General features: G+C 41.1%; 1 protein-coding gene across 5 annotated transcripts in view; it reads right to left on the minus strand.

Moving 5' to 3' along the window:
* Positions 1-4,068: 4,068 nt before the first annotated feature.
* Positions 4,069-21,689, minus strand: part of LOC148014156 (uncharacterized) — a 35,143-nt gene continuing 17,522 nt past the window's right edge. For 2 of the 5 annotated variants that reach the window (XM_087667385.1, XM_087667383.1), the window contains 2 exons: positions 5,839-6,097; positions 4,069-4,720 (listed from right to left, as the gene is read on the minus strand). In XM_087667385.1, the coding sequence (XP_087523511.1) occupies positions 4,610-4,720; positions 5,839-6,097 (370 nt within the window). In that variant the 3' untranslated portion in view covers positions 4,069-4,609. The other 3 variants (XM_087667384.1, XR_015688767.1, XM_087667386.1) reach the window with 3 other exon arrangements.

Genomic DNA, 21,689 nt, shown 5'->3' on the forward strand with positions numbered 1-21,689 from the left:
TTACCAATAGGTCATAGTCACTAGGCAACTAAACTACTTCCCCCTTCCTATGGAGGTGGGAATCTATGACTCGCAAATTTTGAAATGACAAGGTGCTCCTATTGGCCCCTCTTGATGGATCAAACTATTCTTCCTTCCTTTGAACAACATGCACTAGCAATTAGCCCAAGGACAAAATAATCGTGGATATCCAGCACCAATTTGGTAGAGAATAAGCTGCAATGGTGGATGGTGGGTGATTGCCGTTCATTTTAAAGCAATGGCCCAAATGCATGATGAACAACTAAAAAAGTGGAGTCGAGTTCCCTCTTCTTAGCATTCTCCTCATGCCACACACTACGGTAACTCCCCGAGGACATTATTTGAGTGATATTGCTCTAATCTGCTAACTTTTACATGGTGATAGAGGCACAAATTGTAGCTTAGTTAAGTTAGGCATAATCCAGAATTCAACGGGAAATATCACCCCACTACTACACCCTTAGGCTACTATGGGGGAGCCAATGTCACCCTCTAAACTTGTAATCAAGCATCCCTACATGGCATATAGACTACATTAAGGATATGTTTGAAAGACCCTACATTTCTCCCTGTATACACCTAACATTTTACAATGTTAATAGTCTTCACTTCAAAGGAGCACAAGGTTCTAGTAACATGATAGTTGGGTAAAAGCTTATAGCTATCTTCTGCCCTGGACTTGTCAACATATTCTTGCTACATGAGCATAGGCTCTCTTCTACTCATGGTAATCATGACAAGAAGGTACTTCTAAGATGCTCATTTTCCTATTCAAGTACTTGATCAAACACCCATGATCAAAGTGGAGAGTATACTTTGATCAAATGAGTTATATGTGAGATCACGGGACCATTGTTGCATAGCTAGCCTTATGGGTCAAGCTAGATATAAGGGATTCGTGTATTATCCTCCACATGTATGCACCTGTTCAGGTCAAAGGGAAGGTTGTGTTCTAGTTCAAGATGGTACATCCCTTCCTGTTGGATACTTCAACAATCATGAGACTTAGAAGATTAAGGAGGCAAAGGCACAAAGTTCCAAGGCTATGCATATGGAGAATAGGAGGCTTGGAAGGACTTTCTTTTCATGATGAGTGCCAAATATGCTCAATAGGGCTCAACCTTCCATGATAAGTCTTGCTTCTCTTGGCGGCTACATTTGATCGGGAGGCTACCTCTAAGAGTGTCTTGACAAGTTTTATGTTGGTTATTGAGTATCTCTTGATGTGGATAGAACCATTTTTCATAGTTATCACTCTTACCATATCACATCCAAGTTTTTCTCACATTGCATACACTAGCATTAGCCTTGGACATCCACCCATGCCATATCCTTTTCACAACTTACAAGCAACAGTGGTAGATAGAAAAATCAAGGAAATTTGGTCTAGACAATAGCATCAAGTGATAGAAATTGCAAATGAAGTGGCATGGACTAATGGAGATTCAAGCAAGATCTATCAAGAGCAAGCCCTATGTGTCAGGTACCAATGCTTGAAGGAGATGACTCTACACCAAGGCTTGAAAACCACCAAGCAACGAAAAAACATGACTTGCCTAGAGACTATATCCTTCAAATACAAGAGATATGCACATAAGTTGTTCTCGCCAATATAGACAACAAGAGGACGGAGTTCTTGTGTCACTACTTTTTTGGCCCAAAAAGGAGACACCGTGTGCACTTCTTCCAAGTACATCAACCTAGCACAACTAAGTATGGGAGTGCAGACCTATCCAATTAAGTGTTGGGGCTTACATCTTTTTATAGATTGTTCTCATATAACTAGATTTCAACACAAGCGCTCCATTGTAGGGAGCAAGTGTGGGACTACATCCCATCTCTAGCCATTGTACAAATGGGATGAGTCCTCCTCACACGTCAAGCCTCCAAAACAAGAGGATAAAAATGCATGGTTCTTCTTAATTCACCTTTGAGAGATGAAACTTCCTATAATGATGGCAGGAGACTTTCTATTCCACGTGGATTTTCATAGCCTTTTTGTGGGTCTAATTTTTCTCTTCCCAAAGGGATTGACTACCCTATATTCTTTTGCAAGTCTAACATGAGTTAGTAGGAACAAAGATGATTAGCAATGAACTTTGCAATGCATTATCAAAGATCACCCATGACACTCAAACGAGTTTTCTTCGAGATCAAAGCATCTCAAACCAAACCTTTACCTTCTTCGATGCCATGGTGTGCACCCAATGCAATGGATAGAGGATTACGATGCTTTTGAACTTTTAAGTAATCCTTAGATAGGATCAATAGGGACTTTATGGAGATACAATGGCATGCTTAAAGGCGCTAGGGAGAAGGGCCCTACCCAAAGGTCAATCAGGCAAGAATGTCCCTTATTCTTTTTTTTTAATCCTTCGCTCTTTGCAAACATGATATTCTACTTCATTCATGGACCTCCACAACAAACACTCCACACCCATCCCTCACCCCAAGGAGCATGTGTGGTTGGGCTTCAATTGAATAACCCAATCTATACCTATACCACTAATGTGTGTTCCAATGCAGGCGGCAAGAGTGATTCATTGGTACCCTCCAAGAACTTTCTTTGTCATACAAAGTCTACCTTTGCTCCACCTTCCTCCGAGAACTCATATTATTAGGTTGCAAGAGAGGTCATGAAACCAGCCCCTCGCCTTTACGAGACATTCAAGAGTGGTGGCTATCAATGTGGGAAGGCCAAACCTTGGATGAGCTGGACTAGGGCCGAGGGGAGTGGAGCAAACAGAGATTGAAGTGGATCCTCCACTCAGACGACACAGATCAACGTCTTTAGCTAATATGGATTGGGGCTCCAGCCACAATCGACAATGGCTAAACAGAACACATAGCCCTTAGAATGACCTCGGGCATATTTACCTAGAAAGCTTTCTACTCTACTAGCAGGTCAGAACGCCTTCTAGGAAGTGAGCGATGTACATAGAATCAAATTATGGGCTGAGCAGCTGTGCCAGCCCAGAAAGAGAGGTTGGTTGGTATAATGTTCATTATTTGATGTCCAGCTAGTAAGTACTAAATCCCTTCAATCTCATGATCGGATGTGGGCATTTATTTGGAAGCATTACAATATGGCAGATTTGGAAAGGCCTGCAGCCAGCCAATCTTCGGCAAAGAGGCCTATGACAATATGGCACATTTAGAAGGTCTGCTGCCAGTTTATCTTTAGCAAAGAGCCTCTGTATACGTCAAAGGTCTAGTCTTTCATCATCCACTCCCTTTAACACTGCCCTCAACCTCGTGATCAAATGTGGGAGCTTATTAAGAAGCATCACAATGACACATTTGGAAGGTCTGCTCCCAGGTGATCTTCAGCAAAGAGCCTCTGTATGTGTCAAAGATCTAGTCTTTCATCATCCACTCCCTTTAAGCTCACTATGAGATGGCACCTCCCTAATGGTCACAAACCCCGCCCCCCCCCCCACCCAACACACCTCCCTAATGGTCACAAAACCCCCCCCGCCCCCCCCACCCAACACACCCCCAAAACCTGCTTCTCACTATATTGTTCACTAGGCTGTCAAGCACTCGTACTATTTCACTTATGCTAGGACTACCACCTAGTTTTCATACGACTAGATTTTCATTGAGCTCCAACTAGACTGTCAAGCACCTGTACTATTTCACTTTTGCCTAGAACTACCGAAACATATATTCACACTAAAGAAACTGCTAACAGCTCCCGCTTCGGCTTCTCTCCCCCATTCCCCTGAACCAGCGTGAGAGGCCCTCTATTCATGTGATTTAGTTTCTGTTTAGCTCCAGCTCAGCTGCCCAACACTCCTACTTCTTATGGGTAATATAAGTGGCCACACTATTTTTCACCAACCTCATGCTAATCGGCAATTCTGTTCTCTTGGCCCTTGCACAGAGTTTCTCCTGCAAGGCCAGACACTAAAATCCATCCCTAGTTCAACTTGGCAAAGTTAAGAGCAAAACCACCAACCAATACATTTTTATTCTATATGTTCGCTGTCCCCAGCATTAAAAAGGTGTGTCAAACATAAAAGACAGTAAGAGAAATCTTGTAAGTCTCAAATTTATGCATTACAAGGAAAGTTTATTTAATGGTAGAACAGGATCCAGCTCCAATGGGGTTTACCACTCATCATTCAAGATAAATGATAGTAAAAACCACTGTTACGAGAGGAGCTAAGAACATACATACAAGAGAATGTTCATTCTTTCTGTCAAGTCTAATGGTTGAGATTCATCCCTACCAACTCAATATGCCAAAACCAAGGACTGAAACCTTGAGGTAGATACAAGGTAAAATCTCTAAACTTCACTGCAAACCTTTTTTTCCCTAGTTTCAGCTTGCAGCAGTTGGATCGCACTTTCAAATGTATTACCATCTCCTATGCCCCTATACATTTGATTGGATGGCTGTATAGCAGTACATACTCCAATTTTGCTCTTGACATGTTGTACAAGCACTCTGGGTCAATCTAACCCAGCCCAGAATTTCAGAAAATGTACAATTTGTGGCTCAGGATCTAGAGCCTTCAGGTCAAAGTACCAGTAACCACAAACCTAATATTCTAAAGAGCTCGTTCCAAAATTGAGAAAGCCTTCAACATTTCTTTAAGTTCCTTCTAGAAAGAATGCGCTTTCCGTAAGGGCTACTGCGTAAGGATGCCATGTGAGGACGAATGGCCTCCACCAGACTTGTATGAAGAGCACCCTGTCCAAAGACCAAACCAGGAAAATATCAGGCCATTCTGATAAATAGGGGAGTTTATTTTTAGAAAATACAGTGCTGCCAGTTTTAAGCACCCCAAAAGACTATCAATGTTTTGCCATCTGATACTCATTGGTATGCAGAGAGATCATGAAGAGCAGAATACATGTTATTGACATGAAGAGAAGTGCATACACATCATCTGCAGCAACTCTCTGCATGCAACTATCTTAGCCCATGGCATTTCAGTAATCAAAAGCACCAGACAGAAGAGTAACCAGCTGCACTTACATTTTCACAATGAAGCATGCAACATGCACGCACTGCACACACTCAACCTTTGTTTGTTGCCACTTGGTATGCTCACACTGATAGCTACTGCACTGTCAATTCTCCAGCATTTACAAGTGTATCACATCATATGCATGCAGACATACAGGACTTCCTCTTTATTGCCACTTACTACAGTCAGACTGATAACTGTTACAGTCAATTCTCCAGCACTAACAAATTGTCTTGTGACTTCAGAGATACAGGTGTTGTAGTCCACTTACAAAACAAGACAATCCACCATATCTAACAATCTATCTTGGAAACAATAAGCGCAGACTGGATAATACGATAACAGTGTATGACTACAATGTATAAAATAACAGCAGACTGCATAATATATGATAACAGTGCGTGTATACAACTTTTTTGGCTTGCATTCCCAACTCATCCACATCAAATTAAGCATATATCCATCCCATGTTCGAAGGAAGCATAGAGGTGAGAGGATGCCAGATGGATGTGAAACTGTGTCCCCTTTGGGTGGACCCATCCCTTCCGCCATGAGGCGAATCCTTCCACCACCAAGATTAAGACAAAACAACTTTCAAAATGAATCTTAAGTATGAGGATTCAGGCCATTCTTGGAGATGAGAGGATGCCCGATGGATTTGAAACTCTGTCCCCTTTGAGTGGTGGACCCATTCCTACCGCCATGAGGTGAATCCTTCCACCACCAAGATTAAGACAGACAACTTTCAAAGTGAATCTAAGTATGAGGATTCAGCCAATTCTTCTCAGAGAAAAGCAGCAGTTGTATTCACTATGAATCAAGAATGTGTACCACCTACCTTGGAAACAGTAAGGGCCGACTGAATCACGTAATTTGCATAAGGATCTTGAAGCAGCTGCGCAAGATGGGAACTGTCCATCAGTTCATGGACAAGGCGAGACCGCTGATCCTCCCCAGCAAGCTTAAGGCACTTTTCCACTACATTGCTGCTGAACTTCTGCATGGAAAGATGAGCATAATTTCCACCAAGCCGATCAATCACTTCTTCAAAAGCCCATGGTATTCCCAGTTCCAGAATATATTGAACAACGTAGTTCCTGCATTAAAAAACAAACAATAGTAAACAATTAGAGAGTAGAAAACATCATCAGCCTTCGTAACAGCATACATTACAGTATAAGAGTAGAACGGTTAGGATTCTAGAGACGCAAGTCATGCACTACAGCGGATTTAAGTTTTCAGAGCTACTGTTGTAAATTAAAGAAAGTTGACTTAATAGTTAATTTTATCCCAACCTAAAAGGGCTGATGGAGAAACACGTGCTGACAAGAAGCCATAGTGGTAACAATGCAATTTTACCTTTCAAGAATTTGCTGACATTTATCACTCTGCATACTATCAGAAACTTGATGTTTCATAAAGCCAAGCTTTCACACATTGTTGCAAGGTGCGTACATCCTGTTCGAAATTGAGCTTCATGTCTATTTTGTCACAAAGCAAACCGCCTTTGTATATACACTGGGCATAAACAGAAATTTTAGCTAATCTACTCTCACTTGAGACGACAATTTGGCAGACAAGTAAGAATTTTGGAGCAAAGTTCCGAAACGAAACCCCAATTTCTCTCATGCTTCAGCAGAAACCCATTCAATTGCAGTTTGGATATTTATACTCGTGGTGGTGGAAGATTAGTTGAGCGAACCAAGTGAAAAGAAATTATTTGGCAGGAGCATTTTATTAGGTTACATATTTAAGGTAAGCAAGGAGGATGTTTTCCTTTTCTCCCATGAACTAAACTTAAGAGTCTAAATGCTGGATAAGAACCGGAGAGAAATTTTCCAATGGATTGGTGGTCTATCACTTTTAACCACTCAACTACTCTTCTACTTCCAAAAAAGGTCCATGTAATCAAATTCAATTATGATCTACCAGATCACAACAAGATTTGTTTAAGTTGGTTTCCTTTCTCTCAATTTTTGGACCTAAGAGGGAGTGTTGAGCTAACATAAACATTACACACTAAATTAGCCACTTAACAGTCCCAAAAATGCTTAATTAAAACCAATCATAAAATGGCGAGTAATTTGAGAGTGTTTTGAAACAATGTGCAGTATGAGGTCCCAAAACTTTCTATAAATAGACAAGCTGCTCTATGTTCAGCCCAATCTCGTTTTTGGAGTTTCAAGGGCTGTATCTTTGCTATCCACACCACGTTCGTGAGGGACATCGTGGTTAGAGCTTCCCATTACTATCTGCTATCATCTGGTGCTTGATTCTAGCCTCCATCACCCACATCCAGCTGTCATCTACTGATCCAATCACCCCCAATCATTGCGTTTGCTGCCATGCATCTTCCTCAACTGTTGGCGTCATCATTTGTACTGTGTTTATTGTCATCTAAGCCTTTTGAAGTTGTTGTCGTCATTCAAGTGATATCGACTACACCAAATTGTCTACGTTCCCCCCCCCCCCCTCTCTTTTTTCGTAAATACCCTCTCTCTCTCTCTCTCTCTCTCTCTCTCTCTCTCTCTCTCATCCACACTGTCATTGACACTGTACTCCCTGTCACCTACACCAAACTGTTTGCATTTGCACTTCAAACTGTCACCAAGTACATCATCATTTGCGTTTATTGGCTGCCTTTGCTCCGTTTCACGATCCGTCAAGAGTACGACGCACTCTTGCTCAACACCTCTGTCTCACTTCTCCAAACACGAGAGTTTGGGTTACATTTCCATTCCTACACAGTTTGCTTGCTACAAGATCATTGTATATTTAGTATTCAATCATTCACGTAGATTCCTCTATATTATTTGTCTCTAAGCTACCCTAACTCTAACTATGTTCTTTTGAGTTTATGCTTTGTCGTATATTTTTATTTATTATTCTGCATTAGGGTATTTCTTCACACCCTCTCCACATGGATGGCGTGCAAATTAAAGGCAACATGCTTCTCACGCATTATGATGCTAATGGAGGCTTTAAGCTTGGAAGTTCAAGTGAGAGAGGGAAGAGAGGGAGAAAGAGACAGAGACTTCACAGAGAGAGAGAGAGAGTGTGTGTGTGTGTGTGTGTGAGAGAGAGAGAGAGGCGTGAGAGAGAGGGAGAGAGAGAGAGGCTTAGGGAAAAGAGGGATAGTGAAGAGGCTTGAAAGTTAGAGAGAGTGTATATGGGAGATACTTGATAGATTGATGCTTGAAGAGGAAGGGGGTGGGAGGAGAGGAGGAAGTGAGAGCTTCACTCCCAAGACTCTAAGTGATGCTTATGATAGCGAGATGAGAATGCTTGTTGATTTGGTGTTACACGATGGAGAGGAGGAGCACCTTTTATAGACTAAAGAAGAGTGGAAAAAGAGAGGGATTTGAGACTCAAGAGCATAGATGGATTATGGCTAGAATTCAAGGTTGAAGGGTTGGAATGATAAAATCCAAGGGCCAAGGCTGAAGCTTCAAGTGTGTGAAGTCAAACTCTCTTAGACCAATGAAGGTTAAAGTGAGAAGGGTTAAGAGTCAAGGCTGAAGTAAGAAAAGCTGGTTGGAATCAAAGGGGACTTGGGGAAAATGTGCACAACGCTGGAAAAGGGATTGGACTATAATATCCAAGGCCAAAAGTCCCACATGGACAAATAATGGGCAAAAAATGCATAGTTGAAGCATGGAACGGTTACACTGCCAAAATGTGTCAATTTTCTCACACACATATGGCACCGTATGATGGATGATTCTGTACGACGCACGAAAGCAACTATACTCATGGTGAGAGGAGGTTGGCTGCTGTCCTAACTCCATATATGCTATCAACTCATGCTCCATGGCTGAAATTTACAATTTCAATACCAAAGAAGAGAACAAAGACTATCTTCAAACTTGGGCTACTCAAATGGGCGCGCGCACGCGAGAGAGAGAGAGAGAGAGAGAGAGAGAGGCAATCAACTTTCTAAATGAGTCACCAATTGCTCTAATCAAATCTCATCTTTGATCAAGAGCTAATTAATGCTTGGGTCATTAATCATAAGTGAGTTGCTCATTAGACCAAACTTTAAGGTCAAGATCTACTTTATAACTGAAGTGAGATGCTTACTAGACAAAACTTTTAGTGTAAGGTGCAAGCTTTAAATTTAGTGAAAATTCTGCATTGCACCTTGCCTCTTTTGCCCTGTCATTGTATCATCTAGCTTGTACAATTGCCACTATGAGAACGCGCAACAAGAGAGAATCACAAACAAGGAGAGAAAAGGAGAGGAGAAAAGAAACCAAGAAGAGAGGAGAAATCTGCACTGAACAATAAAGGAAAGTTGAATGCAATGAGGATTGATGAATCCCTGCACGAGCCCAAGGCATCAGTGAGGGTACCAAATCAAGCTGAATAATGATGACGGTACTTGTGACGGTGACGATGATGGTGAGAGATAGATTGTGCAACCTACTAGCCACAACAGAGACGGAGAAGACTATAGCAACCTGAAGGAGCACCTGCTGGAGACAAAATAAAGTGATCTGCCCACTCCTACAAAATATTATATATAGCAAAAAGATGAAAAAACTGGCCTACTGCTGTAGTCGACAAAAATTACAAGCATTCTAGGGCTGAAAATCATTTGGCAGGGCAGCACAGCTGATAAACACACAAACCGAGAAGAAAACATAGTCAAAGTTCCAAATGTCCCTATCAAACTCTGACTAGGGCTCACAACCAAGAGATGATAGACTAACAAAATAAGGCAAGCTAACATCCCCTCTCAAATTCTCAGAGAGCTTGAAGACCTAATAATCTCATGTGACAAAGCATAAAAGCCTTGGGCAAAGGCTTGATGAAGAGATCCACCGTATTGTCCACGATATGACAATAGACCACTGCTAGCTCGAAATCCGATACATAATGATAATGAACCTCCATGTGCTTCATGCGAGCATGAAACATGAGGTCCGTTGCCGAAGTTAAAGCACTTTGGTTATCCACGCGCAATTGAGTGGGACCTATCAACAGAAAGTCAATCTCCACCAACATCCAACGGAGCCAAACTGCCTCCATAACTACGGAACAAAGGGCACAATACTTGGCCACTGTAGAAGAAAGTGTCATAGTAGGTTACTTCTTACTACTCTACGAGATCGCTCCCAAGCCAAGGGAGAAGGCATAACCTATAGTGGACTGTCACAAATCCACATAACCTGCACAATGTGAGTCGCTCCATCTAGAAAGAGTAACCCCCTCTCCATACATGATCCTGTAGGATCAAGTCCTATGTAAATGGCATAAAAGGCACAAAGCAGCTCTCATTGAGCTTGAGTAGCCGTCTTCATAAAATAAGATAGTAATGCCACCACAAAGAAAATATCCAGTAGAGTGTGAATAAGCCACATTAACGAGCCAACAAGCTACATGTAATGGGTAGCATCTGGAAGGGGATCTATGACATTAATGTGACATTAAATGTGACATTTAATGTCACATTAAGGTCATAAATATGGAATGTGACATTAAAAGTGACATTTAATGTCACATTAAGGTAAATCTAGGGGAACATGCACGAGAATGACCGTCCGGGCTCTTGGGCGCCCGAACGGGGTTAAGGGGAGCCTAGAGAATCCAGGAATAGTAGGACTCCAGGAAGTTGACGGCTAGCAAAGGAATCCGAGTGAGAGGGCCAGCACGGATCTAGGCGTGGTTGGGAGGAGAAGAATCACTCGTGCTCAGAAGTAGTTTCATGGTTTTCTCTCTGTCTTTACAAATCGATCTTACATTGGTATCAGAGCCTATGGCTCAACGATCAGATCCGTCGTCTATCAGGAAATCGTCAGTTGTTCGTCAGATAATCAGTCGCCCGCCAGGTCACCAACATCTCGCAAGGCCGTGAAGGAAAAGAAAAAGTGAAACGTGCCAGGCGCCGTGAAAACGCGACGGGCCATGAAGAGAAAGAGAAGAGACGTGCCACGTCACATTAATGTGACACGTTACGTTACGGACAGAGAAAATATAAAGCGTGGGGTCGCGAGGACCAGACCAGGCATGGGACCAGACCAGGCGTGGAGTCGCCAGGATCAGACGTGGGGTCATGAGAAAACGTGACTCTGTCACGACTGCTGTTGACGGGTAACTGCGACTGTTCCTGAGATGGACATGACTGCGACTGCTGTGAGAGGGACAGAAGAATGTCATATACGGCCGAAGTCAGGAAATTGGATTTCCAGCATGATTACTTCACTGTTCTAATCCGGGAAGATACAATCTGTTTCTTACTCTTCGAGTTTCTTTCCGAATCAATAGCCACTGCCTGCCATTAAAAATCAGGGAAGTACTTTACTTGTATGCAAATTTCTTATTTTTGCTTTCCAATTCCAGTGTATTAATGGCAGAGAAAGGGAAAGAAATGGTAATGGAAAGTTCTAGTTCCGGGGATCAACCTATGGTAGATCCCCATGAACCAGACATACAAGAAAAACAATGGGAAGAATTTTTTGCTACGCGAGAGCAATTCGATGATCTTACTGCTCGTGTGCAAACTCAGGGGGTTCAAATGGAATTTTTAACTCAAACACTTACTGAAATAAAATCTCAATTAACTTTATTGTTGGAAAGAGATAAAAATAAGATAGAAATCTCTGATGTCCCATCTTTATCGAAAGATTTAGATGTGACTATGCGAGATCCTAAGGAACCCCAAACTTACCATAAATTGAGGGATAATCCAGTTTTAAAGGATATGAAACCACCTCAATTTTACGGGGAGAAAAAAGATAGGAATAAAGACACAATCTTTAATTTCCTCCAAAAATGGGAAGATTTACATAAATTAAAAAATACCCCACCACATCTCCAAGCACTGGAGGCTAGTTTAACTTTGGGACCCAAAGCATATAAGTGGTGGCGAACTTTAAAGGAGGCGAATAAAATACCTGAGACTTGGGCTCAATTTGAATCCGTCTTTTTGAAAGAATTTCTTCCTGAGAATGAAATGGAAAGAAATTGGAAAGATTGGGATTATGTCAGACAAAAGGGAAGACCCCTGCTGACATATCTGGAGAAATATCGTGAGATAATCCTCAAGCTGGAAGGAATAGATGAATTTCAAAAAACAAAAGGATTCATTAGGGTACTGGATAAAGCCTGTAAAAAGGAAGTAAAACGGAGTTTACCTAAGACGCTAGAAGAGGCAATTAAATTTGCATTAATTTATGAAGATAGTACGCGTCCAGGTACACTCACTAGTCTCACTGATACGGAGCCCAAGTCTAAGGAATTGGAAACCTCAAAATTTGTGGGCAAATTTAAAAGAAAAATGCCATTTTTCAAGGGTAAAAAACAACCTTTTGAAAAGAAACCATATACGAGGCCAAAGTTAAGTCCTGATGACTTTGATAAGGCCAAAAAAGAAAAGTTGTGTTTTAATTGCCTATCCCCTAACCATGCTGCTTGGAATTGCCCTCAAAAGAAAAAGGGGGAAGACAAAGGAAAGGATAAGGACAAGGGCAAGGGAAAAGAAAAACAAATCCATGTAGTGCAGACCTTAGAATTAAAGGGCCATGAAAAGTATAAATCTTTAGAGGTCTTGCACATGGATGTTCAACATAAGTGTTGTATGTCAACCTCTATGTGGCAGCCTACTTTTGGGCCACATGATTTACTTAGAGTACATGGATTGATAGCTGGAAAACGGGTTAGAGTCATGATTGATGACTCTGCCACACATAATTTTATAAATTATGCACTCGTCAAAAAATTGAAACTTCCCCAACAAAACAGTGAGCATCAATATGTTGTTCGTATGATGCAAGGCCAAGACAATAAAATATGGGATACAATGGTATCCAATTTGGAAATTGAGATTCAAGGATATAAAGATAAGCTTGATTTCCAAATAATGAACATGGAAAGAGCTGATATTGCTCTAGGGAGGGAGTGGCTATGGGGATTGGAACTATCCTTAAAACGTAGCTATCACCATAATACACTGGAATTTGAAAGGGATGGTAAGACTTTTGTCATTCAAGGTGAACATGAAGTATCTGATAATCATTTGCTGTGTTCTACTGAAGTTCAAAAGCTGATAAAGAAGAAAGTTTGTGAGGTATATATGCTATGGTCTCTTCCTGTACAGAATACTTTTACTTTCTGTAATATAAAGCAACAATTTTCTTATGTTTGGGAGTTGAATGTTAATAATGAATTGAATAGTTTGTTAAATGATTTTAAAGATGTGTTTCCTTCTGATTTACCAAGTGGCCTTCCACCAGATAGGGGTGATATAAATCACCCAATTGATATAAATAAGGATACACACCCAATTTCAAAACCACCGTATAGGTTAAGTGAAACACAGCATCAAGAAGTTGAAAGACAAATTAAGGATTACCTGGATAAAGGGTTTATTCAACCTAGTAATTCACCTGGGCTTCACCAATTTTATTGGTAAAGAAAAAAGATGGTTCTATGCGACTTTGTGTTGACTATAGAGCACTTGCATATGCCCAGAATGGAAGAATAAATTTCATATGCCCAGAATGGAAGATCTTTTTGATCAATTGCAAGGGGCAAAATTCTTCACAAAGATAGACTTAAGATCAGGCTATCACCAAATAAGAATTAAGGCACAAGATGTTTCCAAGACGGCATTTCGTACTAGATACGGGCATTATGATTTTTTGGTGATGCCTTTTGGCCTCACTAATGCACCAGCTACCTTTATGAAGCTGCTGAATAGTGTTTTACGACCCTATCTAGGACATTTTGTAGTAGTCTTTTTGGATGATATCTTGATCTTTAGTAAATCAAGAGAAGAACATTTGGAACACTTACAATTAGTATTCCAACTGTTAAGAACACATTCCCTTTATGCGAAGAAAACTAAATGTGAATTCTTTGCACAAGAGGTCAAATATCTAGGGCATATTATCTCGAAAGAGGGAATCAACATGGATCCAGAAAAAGTAAGGGCAATTATGGAATGGCCATCTCCAAGGAACCTGGAAGAGCTGCAGATCTTCCTAGGTTTATCTGGATTTTATCGTAGATTCATTCGAGATTATGCCAAAATAGTTGTTCCAATGACAGACCAACTTAAAGGGAAAGGGAAAAGTTTTAATTGGGGAACAGACCAAAATGAAAGTTTTCAAAAACTTAAGATAGCTATTGCTACAGCTCCAGTACTATTAATAGTGGATCCCAACAAACCATTTGTGGTTGAAGCTGATGCCAGTGATAAGGCAATAGGCGCGGTCTTATTACAAGAAGGTCGACCAGTTGCTTTTGAAAGCAAGAAATTAGATCGTGCAAAACAGAATTATTCTGTTTATGAGAGGGAGCTGTATGCAATAGTACATGCAATGAAGAAATGGAGGCACTATTTGTATGGTGCCAAACTTTTGATTTTATCGGATCATGAAAGCATTAAGTGGCTTAATGATCAACCAGATTTACACGGGCGTAAAGCCAGATGGGCCGAACTCCTCCAAGAGTTCGACTATGAGATCAGATATAGAAAAGGAAAGTATAATATAGTAGCTGATGCACTCAGCAGAATGCCCATTATTAATGAATTGAGTTTTACTCAGTTCACTTCCAACTTGCTTGAATCTTTAAAAGGGAAATGCCAGGTTGATCCGGCATATTCCAACATATGGGAAGCAATAAAAAATGGGGATCCAAATGAAAGTGCTTCTATTGAGGAAGGAATATCTGAGGATGTTCAACAAGGAAATGGAGCATCAGGGGTTGCTCAAACTGGATTCAAGTGGAAGAATTTTACCATCGATAATGGTTATTTACTCTACAAAGGTAGGGTATGTGTCCCGAAAGATACAGAAATAAGGCGCCAGATACTCTTTGAGTGTCATGATACCCCTAGTGCGGGACATCCAGGAGTTAATAAGACTTATAGTCTTATTAAAAGGCAGTTCTATTGGCCTGGAATGAATAAGGATGTCCTTGACTATGTGATCAAATGTAATAAATGCCAGGTTAATAAAGCTGAAAGATTAAAAATGGGAGGACTTCTCCATCCATTAGAAATTCCTTCGGGAAAATGGGAGAGTATCTCCATGGACTTTATTGTTGCTCTACCTAGAACACAGAGGGGGCACGACTCTGTGTGGGTGATTGTGGATAGGTTAACCAAAATGGCTAGGTTCATTCCAACTTCAACTGATGTTAAAACACCAGAATTGGCTAGATTGTTTATAGAGAACATATACCGATTGTATGGCCTTCCGGCCAATATAGTTTCTGATCGGGATAGAAAATTTGATAGCCATTTTTGGCGTGCGGTATTTAGGAAATTGGATACTAAACTTAGCATGAGTACGGCGGATCACCCGCAAACAGATGGGCAAATTGAAAGGGTTAACCAAATTCTTGAAGATATGCTTAGGGCATATGTAAGTAAAAGGCAAACTAATTGGGAAGAGTATTTGCCGATAGCAGAGTTTGCATATAACAGTCCCAAGCACTCTTCCACTGGATATAGTCCATTTATGTTAATGTATGGATTTCAGCCTAGAGCTCCTTTTGCAGTAGGACTGCATAAGGAAAGGGTTCAGGCAGCTAAAGATTTTTTGGAGGATATGAATAGTATGTTAAAATTTGCTCAAGAAAATATTAAAAAAGCTCAAAATCGAGCTAGAGCATATGCAGATCCTCACCGAAGAGACATCTCCTTTGAAGAAGGAGAATTGGTCTATCTTAAGGTGCCTGAACAAACTAAAACTATGAAAAAGGGACACTGTCCAAAGCTTTCACCAAGGTATTGTGGTCCTTTCATAATACTTAAAAGGGTGGGAGAATTGGCTTACAAGCTCCAACTACCTACTGGCAGTAAAATACATCCAGTTTTTCATGTAAGTAAATTAAGGAAAAAGCTGGGTGATTTGGATAATCTAATCTTAAATGATGATATTGAGGAGTTATTCTATGACCAATCTAATCCACATGAACCAGAAAAAATATTAAATGTTCGTAATAGACGAACGAGGAATACTATTTATCAAGAATATTTGGTTAAGTGGAAAGATTGTTCAGAAGAAAGCTCAACATGGGAGCGAGTAAGTACTTTAAAGAAAAGGTTTCCCGATTTACAGTTAGACCTTCCAAGTATCGTTTTCGAGGACGAAACCGATTCTTAAGGGGAAGGAAATGTGACATTAATGTGACATTAAATGTGATATTTAATGTCACATTAAGGTCATAAATATGGAATGTGACATTAAAAGTGACATTTAATGTCACATTAAGGTAAATCTAGGGAAACATGCACGAGAATGACCGTCCGGGCTCTTGGGCGCCCGAACGGGGTTAAGGGGAGCCTAGAGAATCCAGGAATAGTAGGACTCCAGAAAGTTGACGGCTGGCAAAGGAATCCGAGTGAGAGAGCCAGCACGGATCTAGGCGTGGTTGGGAGGAGAAGAATCACTCGTGCTCAGAAGTAGTTTCATGGTTTTCTCTCTGTCTTTACAAATCGATCTTACAGGATCTCTAGTCATCAAAAGCTTAGACTCTGGGTCCATGGGGAAAGAAAGATACTCGACCATACCAAACTCTAAAAGTAACTCCTAATTATACTTGTGATGGGACATGAAGATATCTTATGTCATCTAATAGATCTCTAAGTCAAGGAAGAAGTGTAGGATCCCTAGATCCACCATATCGAACTCCTGTCTCAAATCACCCACATACAAGATTAGAAGCACGCATCTATCACCCCCAACCTTGTAATAAAGGTTGGGGTCATGATTTAATCAATGGAAGCCACTCTATAAGAAGAACCAATCAATTCTCTAGTACCAAGCTCGAGGAGCTTGCTTCAAGCCATAGAGGGTCTTCTACAACTTGTAAACATGGTCCCTCCTCCCCTTGCACAAGGAAACCAAGAGGCTGTGAGACATAAATATCCTCCTCTAGGACAACGTTGAGAAAGACAAACTTTACCTCCATCCGAAAGAACAACCAATAGGTAATGGGCTGCAAGAACCAAGATAGCCCAAATAGTAAACATTCAAGCTGCATGAGTGAAGGTCTATGAGAAATCGAACCCTACCCATTGGACACATAGCTGCCCAAAACAGAAACGTTTTGGCCTCGAAACATTTTGATTCCGAAATGCATTCATAACAGCCGTTTTGGTATAGGCAAGGTAACTTGCCCAATTTCATGAGGGACTATTCATTTTGCCTTATTGTGTAGTGTTTCCACTAGCAATCCCTCTCCTCACTTTGTCCCTCACTGTCCACACAAGTTCGAGCTGGTTTTTCCCAATTTTGTTGCTGGTTTTCTCTATTCCAACAAGGAAAAACCATGGTGAAGGATACATTTTGTACCCACACACACATCATCAGCAACTATGGAGCTAGCAGTGACTTGAAGTGGTAGAAATACAACTATTGCCATGTCATACACATGGGGAGCATTACACAAATGAAGGATCATCTTACTCATGATAGTGGTAAAGATATTGATAATTTCCTTGATGTGCTTGCTACTTTAAAGAATTGGAGGTGGCAACGTTTGGTGGTCACTATGACAAATGAGGACGATACTCCATGACAAAGTGCACGCCCTACGGTAGCATAGTTGTCTTTATTTTTCACGCACTATTTATCAAGTACTCTATTTTTTTGGTCTATGTGACATAATATGAGTCTATGGCTATTCACTGTTGAGTCTTCAATCTTGACATATATCATCATCATTCATGGGTCATGGCATACTACAAACTTTTATATTGAATTCCAACTTCTAAAGCTTGATCTTGAAAGTTTTTAAAACTCATGGATTATAATTTTACAATCTCACTTTTTTTAATCTTTGTTAGAATCATGGTTACTCATCAAATCTTCTAAATATACATGTACACTCTATATTGTTGAGAAGTTTTAGTTTGGTGTAGATGTTCAATATATAAATGATATTATCCATTTATATATATCTAATATTAAAATATTCCTAGAAATAGTCGTAAAATCCATTTCATTGTTTTGGCCTTAGGCCAAAACTCCGCTTCATGACTCCAAAACATGTTTTTGTTTAGCCGTTTCCAAAACTCCAAGCAACTATGGTTGGGCAAATCCCTTGGCAACAAGCCGAGCCTTATGCTTGTACAAGGATCCATCTATAAGGTCCTTGATCTTATAGACCCACTTCACACCAATCACCTTCCGCTTCTTTGGACATGGAGCCAATCCCCAAGTCTAGTTACACGCAATAAAATCTAGCTCCTCTTGCATAACATGACGCCAAATATCCTATGCAAGATCCTCATCAACTATAGTAGAATCACGATCCTAAAGAGTGAATGTCATAAAGATGTAGTTCATGCAGAGTAAACTATCCCGTTGGGTCTACAATCTAGTTGATGTACGTGGACCTAAAGGAATAGCAAGTAAATAGAAAACACTGGAGTCTTGCATAACCCACTAATACCACTGCAAAATGATGGTAGGCTCATCCTGCTACAAAGGAGACTAAGTAGCCACTGGTATTGGTAATGCATGCATTCAAAGAGAGAGGCTCCCCTTTTGATGGCTCAACACCCCCAAAAGAAACCTAAGGGGATGGAGATGGAGTAGGAATAAGACAGAGTAGTACAAGAAAAAGCAGTCAAAGGAGGAAGGGAAGTAAGAGGAGAGAGAGGAGGGAGAGGAGTTGCAAACGAAGCAAAAATGCAAATAGGTAACCTAGAAGGACGGGGAGGGTTTGGTTTTTGGATTGAAGTTGGGGTTTTGGAGGAAGGAGACGGGGGAGGGGGAGGGGGTTATTTCCAGTCAACAACGAAGAACCACTTGTAGAAGAACCATGAATAGGATCATTAGAGGCCAATGTGTCATCAAAGATCACATCCCCACTCACCTCAATCTTTCTTTTCTTTGAGTCATGAGAGCCATGCTACAGCCCATGAAGATAAGTTTCTTCAACTTGGGAGTAGAGTTTCCCTCCTCTCGCCTTCTTGTCCACATGGACAACGGCATCACACCCAAAGATGTGAAAATAGGAAATGAAAGGCTTCTTTCCAAAGAAAGCTTGGTAGGGAGTCATATCTTGTGACGAGGAGCTAGGAAACCTATTGCAAATGTGAGCCACACTAGCCACCGCCTCACCCTAAAGGGAGTGAGCAAGACCCCTGTGCTCCAATATTGAGATCAAGCCGTCTCCAGTATGGTTCGATTGGCACACTCCACCACACCATTCTGAGATAGTGTATTCACACGGGAGTACTCCACCTAAATGCCATTATCCAAAACTTAGAAAAAGGGTTAAAACAAAACTCGCCATCATAATTACTCGAACACCTCAAACCTTGAGAGACGGTTGCATTTCCGCAAACACCTTCCAATCGCACAAATTGGAGTACGCCTCACTTTTGTACTACAAAAAATAAGGCCACACGTAACAATTGAAGTCATCAACGATCAGCATCGAATACTTTGCCCTCCCAATGGAAGCCATGCCCATAGAACCGCATAGGTTAGTGTGAACCAACTCCACCAGTGTAGAAGCCCTACGAGAAGCAACTTGTGGATGGGGTTGCCTATGCTGCTTACCTCAAGTAGCTAGGGAAAAGAGAGTGAATGGGAGGGAATTTGGAAAGTCTCTCCACATATTTTGCCAAGTAGCCTACTTGATAGCATCAAATTTGAGATGCCCATATAAAGCATATCAAAGTAGTCTTGACTCATGGGAAGTCCTCGCAACAAGGGCTATGAGCGTACAAAGCCCACTCTCTTGTGTAGCTGTCCAAAGAACCACTTTTGTAGAAGCATCCTCCATAGTCACTACATCTTATGTAAACACAACGCAGATACCTAACCGTGTAAGACCGTGAATAGACAATAGGTTAAAACCCAAATCTAATACATAAAGAACTTTGGCTGAAAAATATTGCCAATTCGACAATAGGGGAATGATCCCCACTCCATAAACAGGTATGAGAGAATTGTCACCAATGGTGACGAATACCCCTCTAGAACTCATGTCTTGAAGCCAATCCTATCGACAAGTCATGTGGGAAGAAGCCCCATTGTCCATGAGCCAAGGCTTCTCCACAATGGAAAAAGCAAGAGCAATATCCTCTTCCTCAAACACATGTACAAAGACAAACTCAATCACAGCTAGAGTAGCCTTCAAATCCTTAGACCCCTCCTTGGGCTTCAGATGGGGATACTTCTACCAACACTTCTCCTCCAAATGTATACCCTTCCTGCACTGTAGACACTTGGGCTTCTTCTTAGCTTCGTGTCGACTTTCTTATCATCCTATTTCTCAGCCTTAGGCTTCTCCTTCTTCTTCTCTCCTCTCGAAAGCCTTCATGAATTCGGATCCACTCAGTCCTACCTCTCTAAGCTACTCATTGTGCTCTACGACTAGCAAGGCAAGCTCTTCCCAAAGAAGAATCTGGAGTCCTCAATATAAGAAGGCTAGTATAAAACACATCAAACTTTGGAGATGGCAATTGAATCAAGAGAATCATTGCCATATCCTCCGAAGATATCATCCTCCTGAGAGATGCAACCTCATCCCTCGTATCCTCCAATTTGTTGATGTGATCCTTCAAGAAAGGAGAGTCATCAACATTGAGCATCTGAAGTTTCTTCTAAAGAGAAATCCTATGGGCAAACGTCTTCTAATGGTACAAAGACACAAGCTCCTTCCACACTTCTGTCGTCGTCTTCAACTTGTGAACATACACTTGGACAGAATCATGTAAGCTCATGAAAAGAAGGAATCGGAGTCAAGAGTTGAGCCAATCCCATAGGGTTATGCGATCCATTGATGTTCTCTCACAAGGAACCTCCATGGAATGGGATATAGATAGGGTAACAAGCTCTCAAAGATCAAGGTGTCAAGGATGCATTCCACCTTACAGGACCAAAGCAAATAGTTGGAACCATCTAGCCGAGTCTGGGTAAAGAAGATAGAACGTGCACCTGAAAAAGTGGTGCCATGTTAAATATTTTAAAGCTAGCAAAATGGGCTTTGTGTAAATCACGGAAAAGGGGGGAGAGCTGCTCCAAATGATGAGACCATGCAAAAGGGCTCGATAACCTTCATTCTTCACAATAATTGCACCGCTATTCAAAGAAGTGATAGGAAGCCTCCTCATCTGAGTCATCACACCCTTGAAATGGGAGATCAAACATCTTTATATAACTTGCAAACGCACAAAGGCTATTGTATTTTGCTGTATGAGAGCCCAAATAAAGGAAAAATCAATAACACCTACAAAATAAGAGTTGTGGATGTCCCACCTTTGTCAAATGCCACCTATAAAACACAAAAATTTGTGTTATTAGCAGCAAACAGCAGGCTGAAATTTTAGTTTTCAGCAACAATGTGGTCTCCTCTTTAACTAGAAACTTTGTGTCCTCATGCAGGGGATAATACCATACTTATCTAGAATGGGAAACGGGGAAATGATCAAGGAATTTGGGGGGGGTGGGGGGGGGGGGGGGGGGCGGGGGGCGGGGGGCGAACATATATCTTGAGTACCCCAACTTGCTCCAAATGCCCCAAATATGACCTCAATGCCTCGAAACAGCCCCAATTTACTCTCAATGCCCCAAAATTCCACAAACTCCCAAATGACCCCAATGCCCCTCTGATTGCCCCAATAGCCCTCAATGCTCCAAATTGCCCCAAAGACTCCAAAATTGTCTCCATTACCCCAATAGCTCCAAAATGCCCCAATTTCCCTAAAATTAAACA

This window comes from Lygodium microphyllum, chromosome 25, assembly GCF_053477565.2.
Source record: "Lygodium microphyllum isolate KBCC chromosome 25, Lygodium_microphyllum_v1.1.10, whole genome shotgun sequence".
In the NCBI taxonomy this organism is placed as follows: Eukaryota; Viridiplantae; Streptophyta; class Polypodiopsida; order Schizaeales; family Lygodiaceae; genus Lygodium; species Lygodium microphyllum.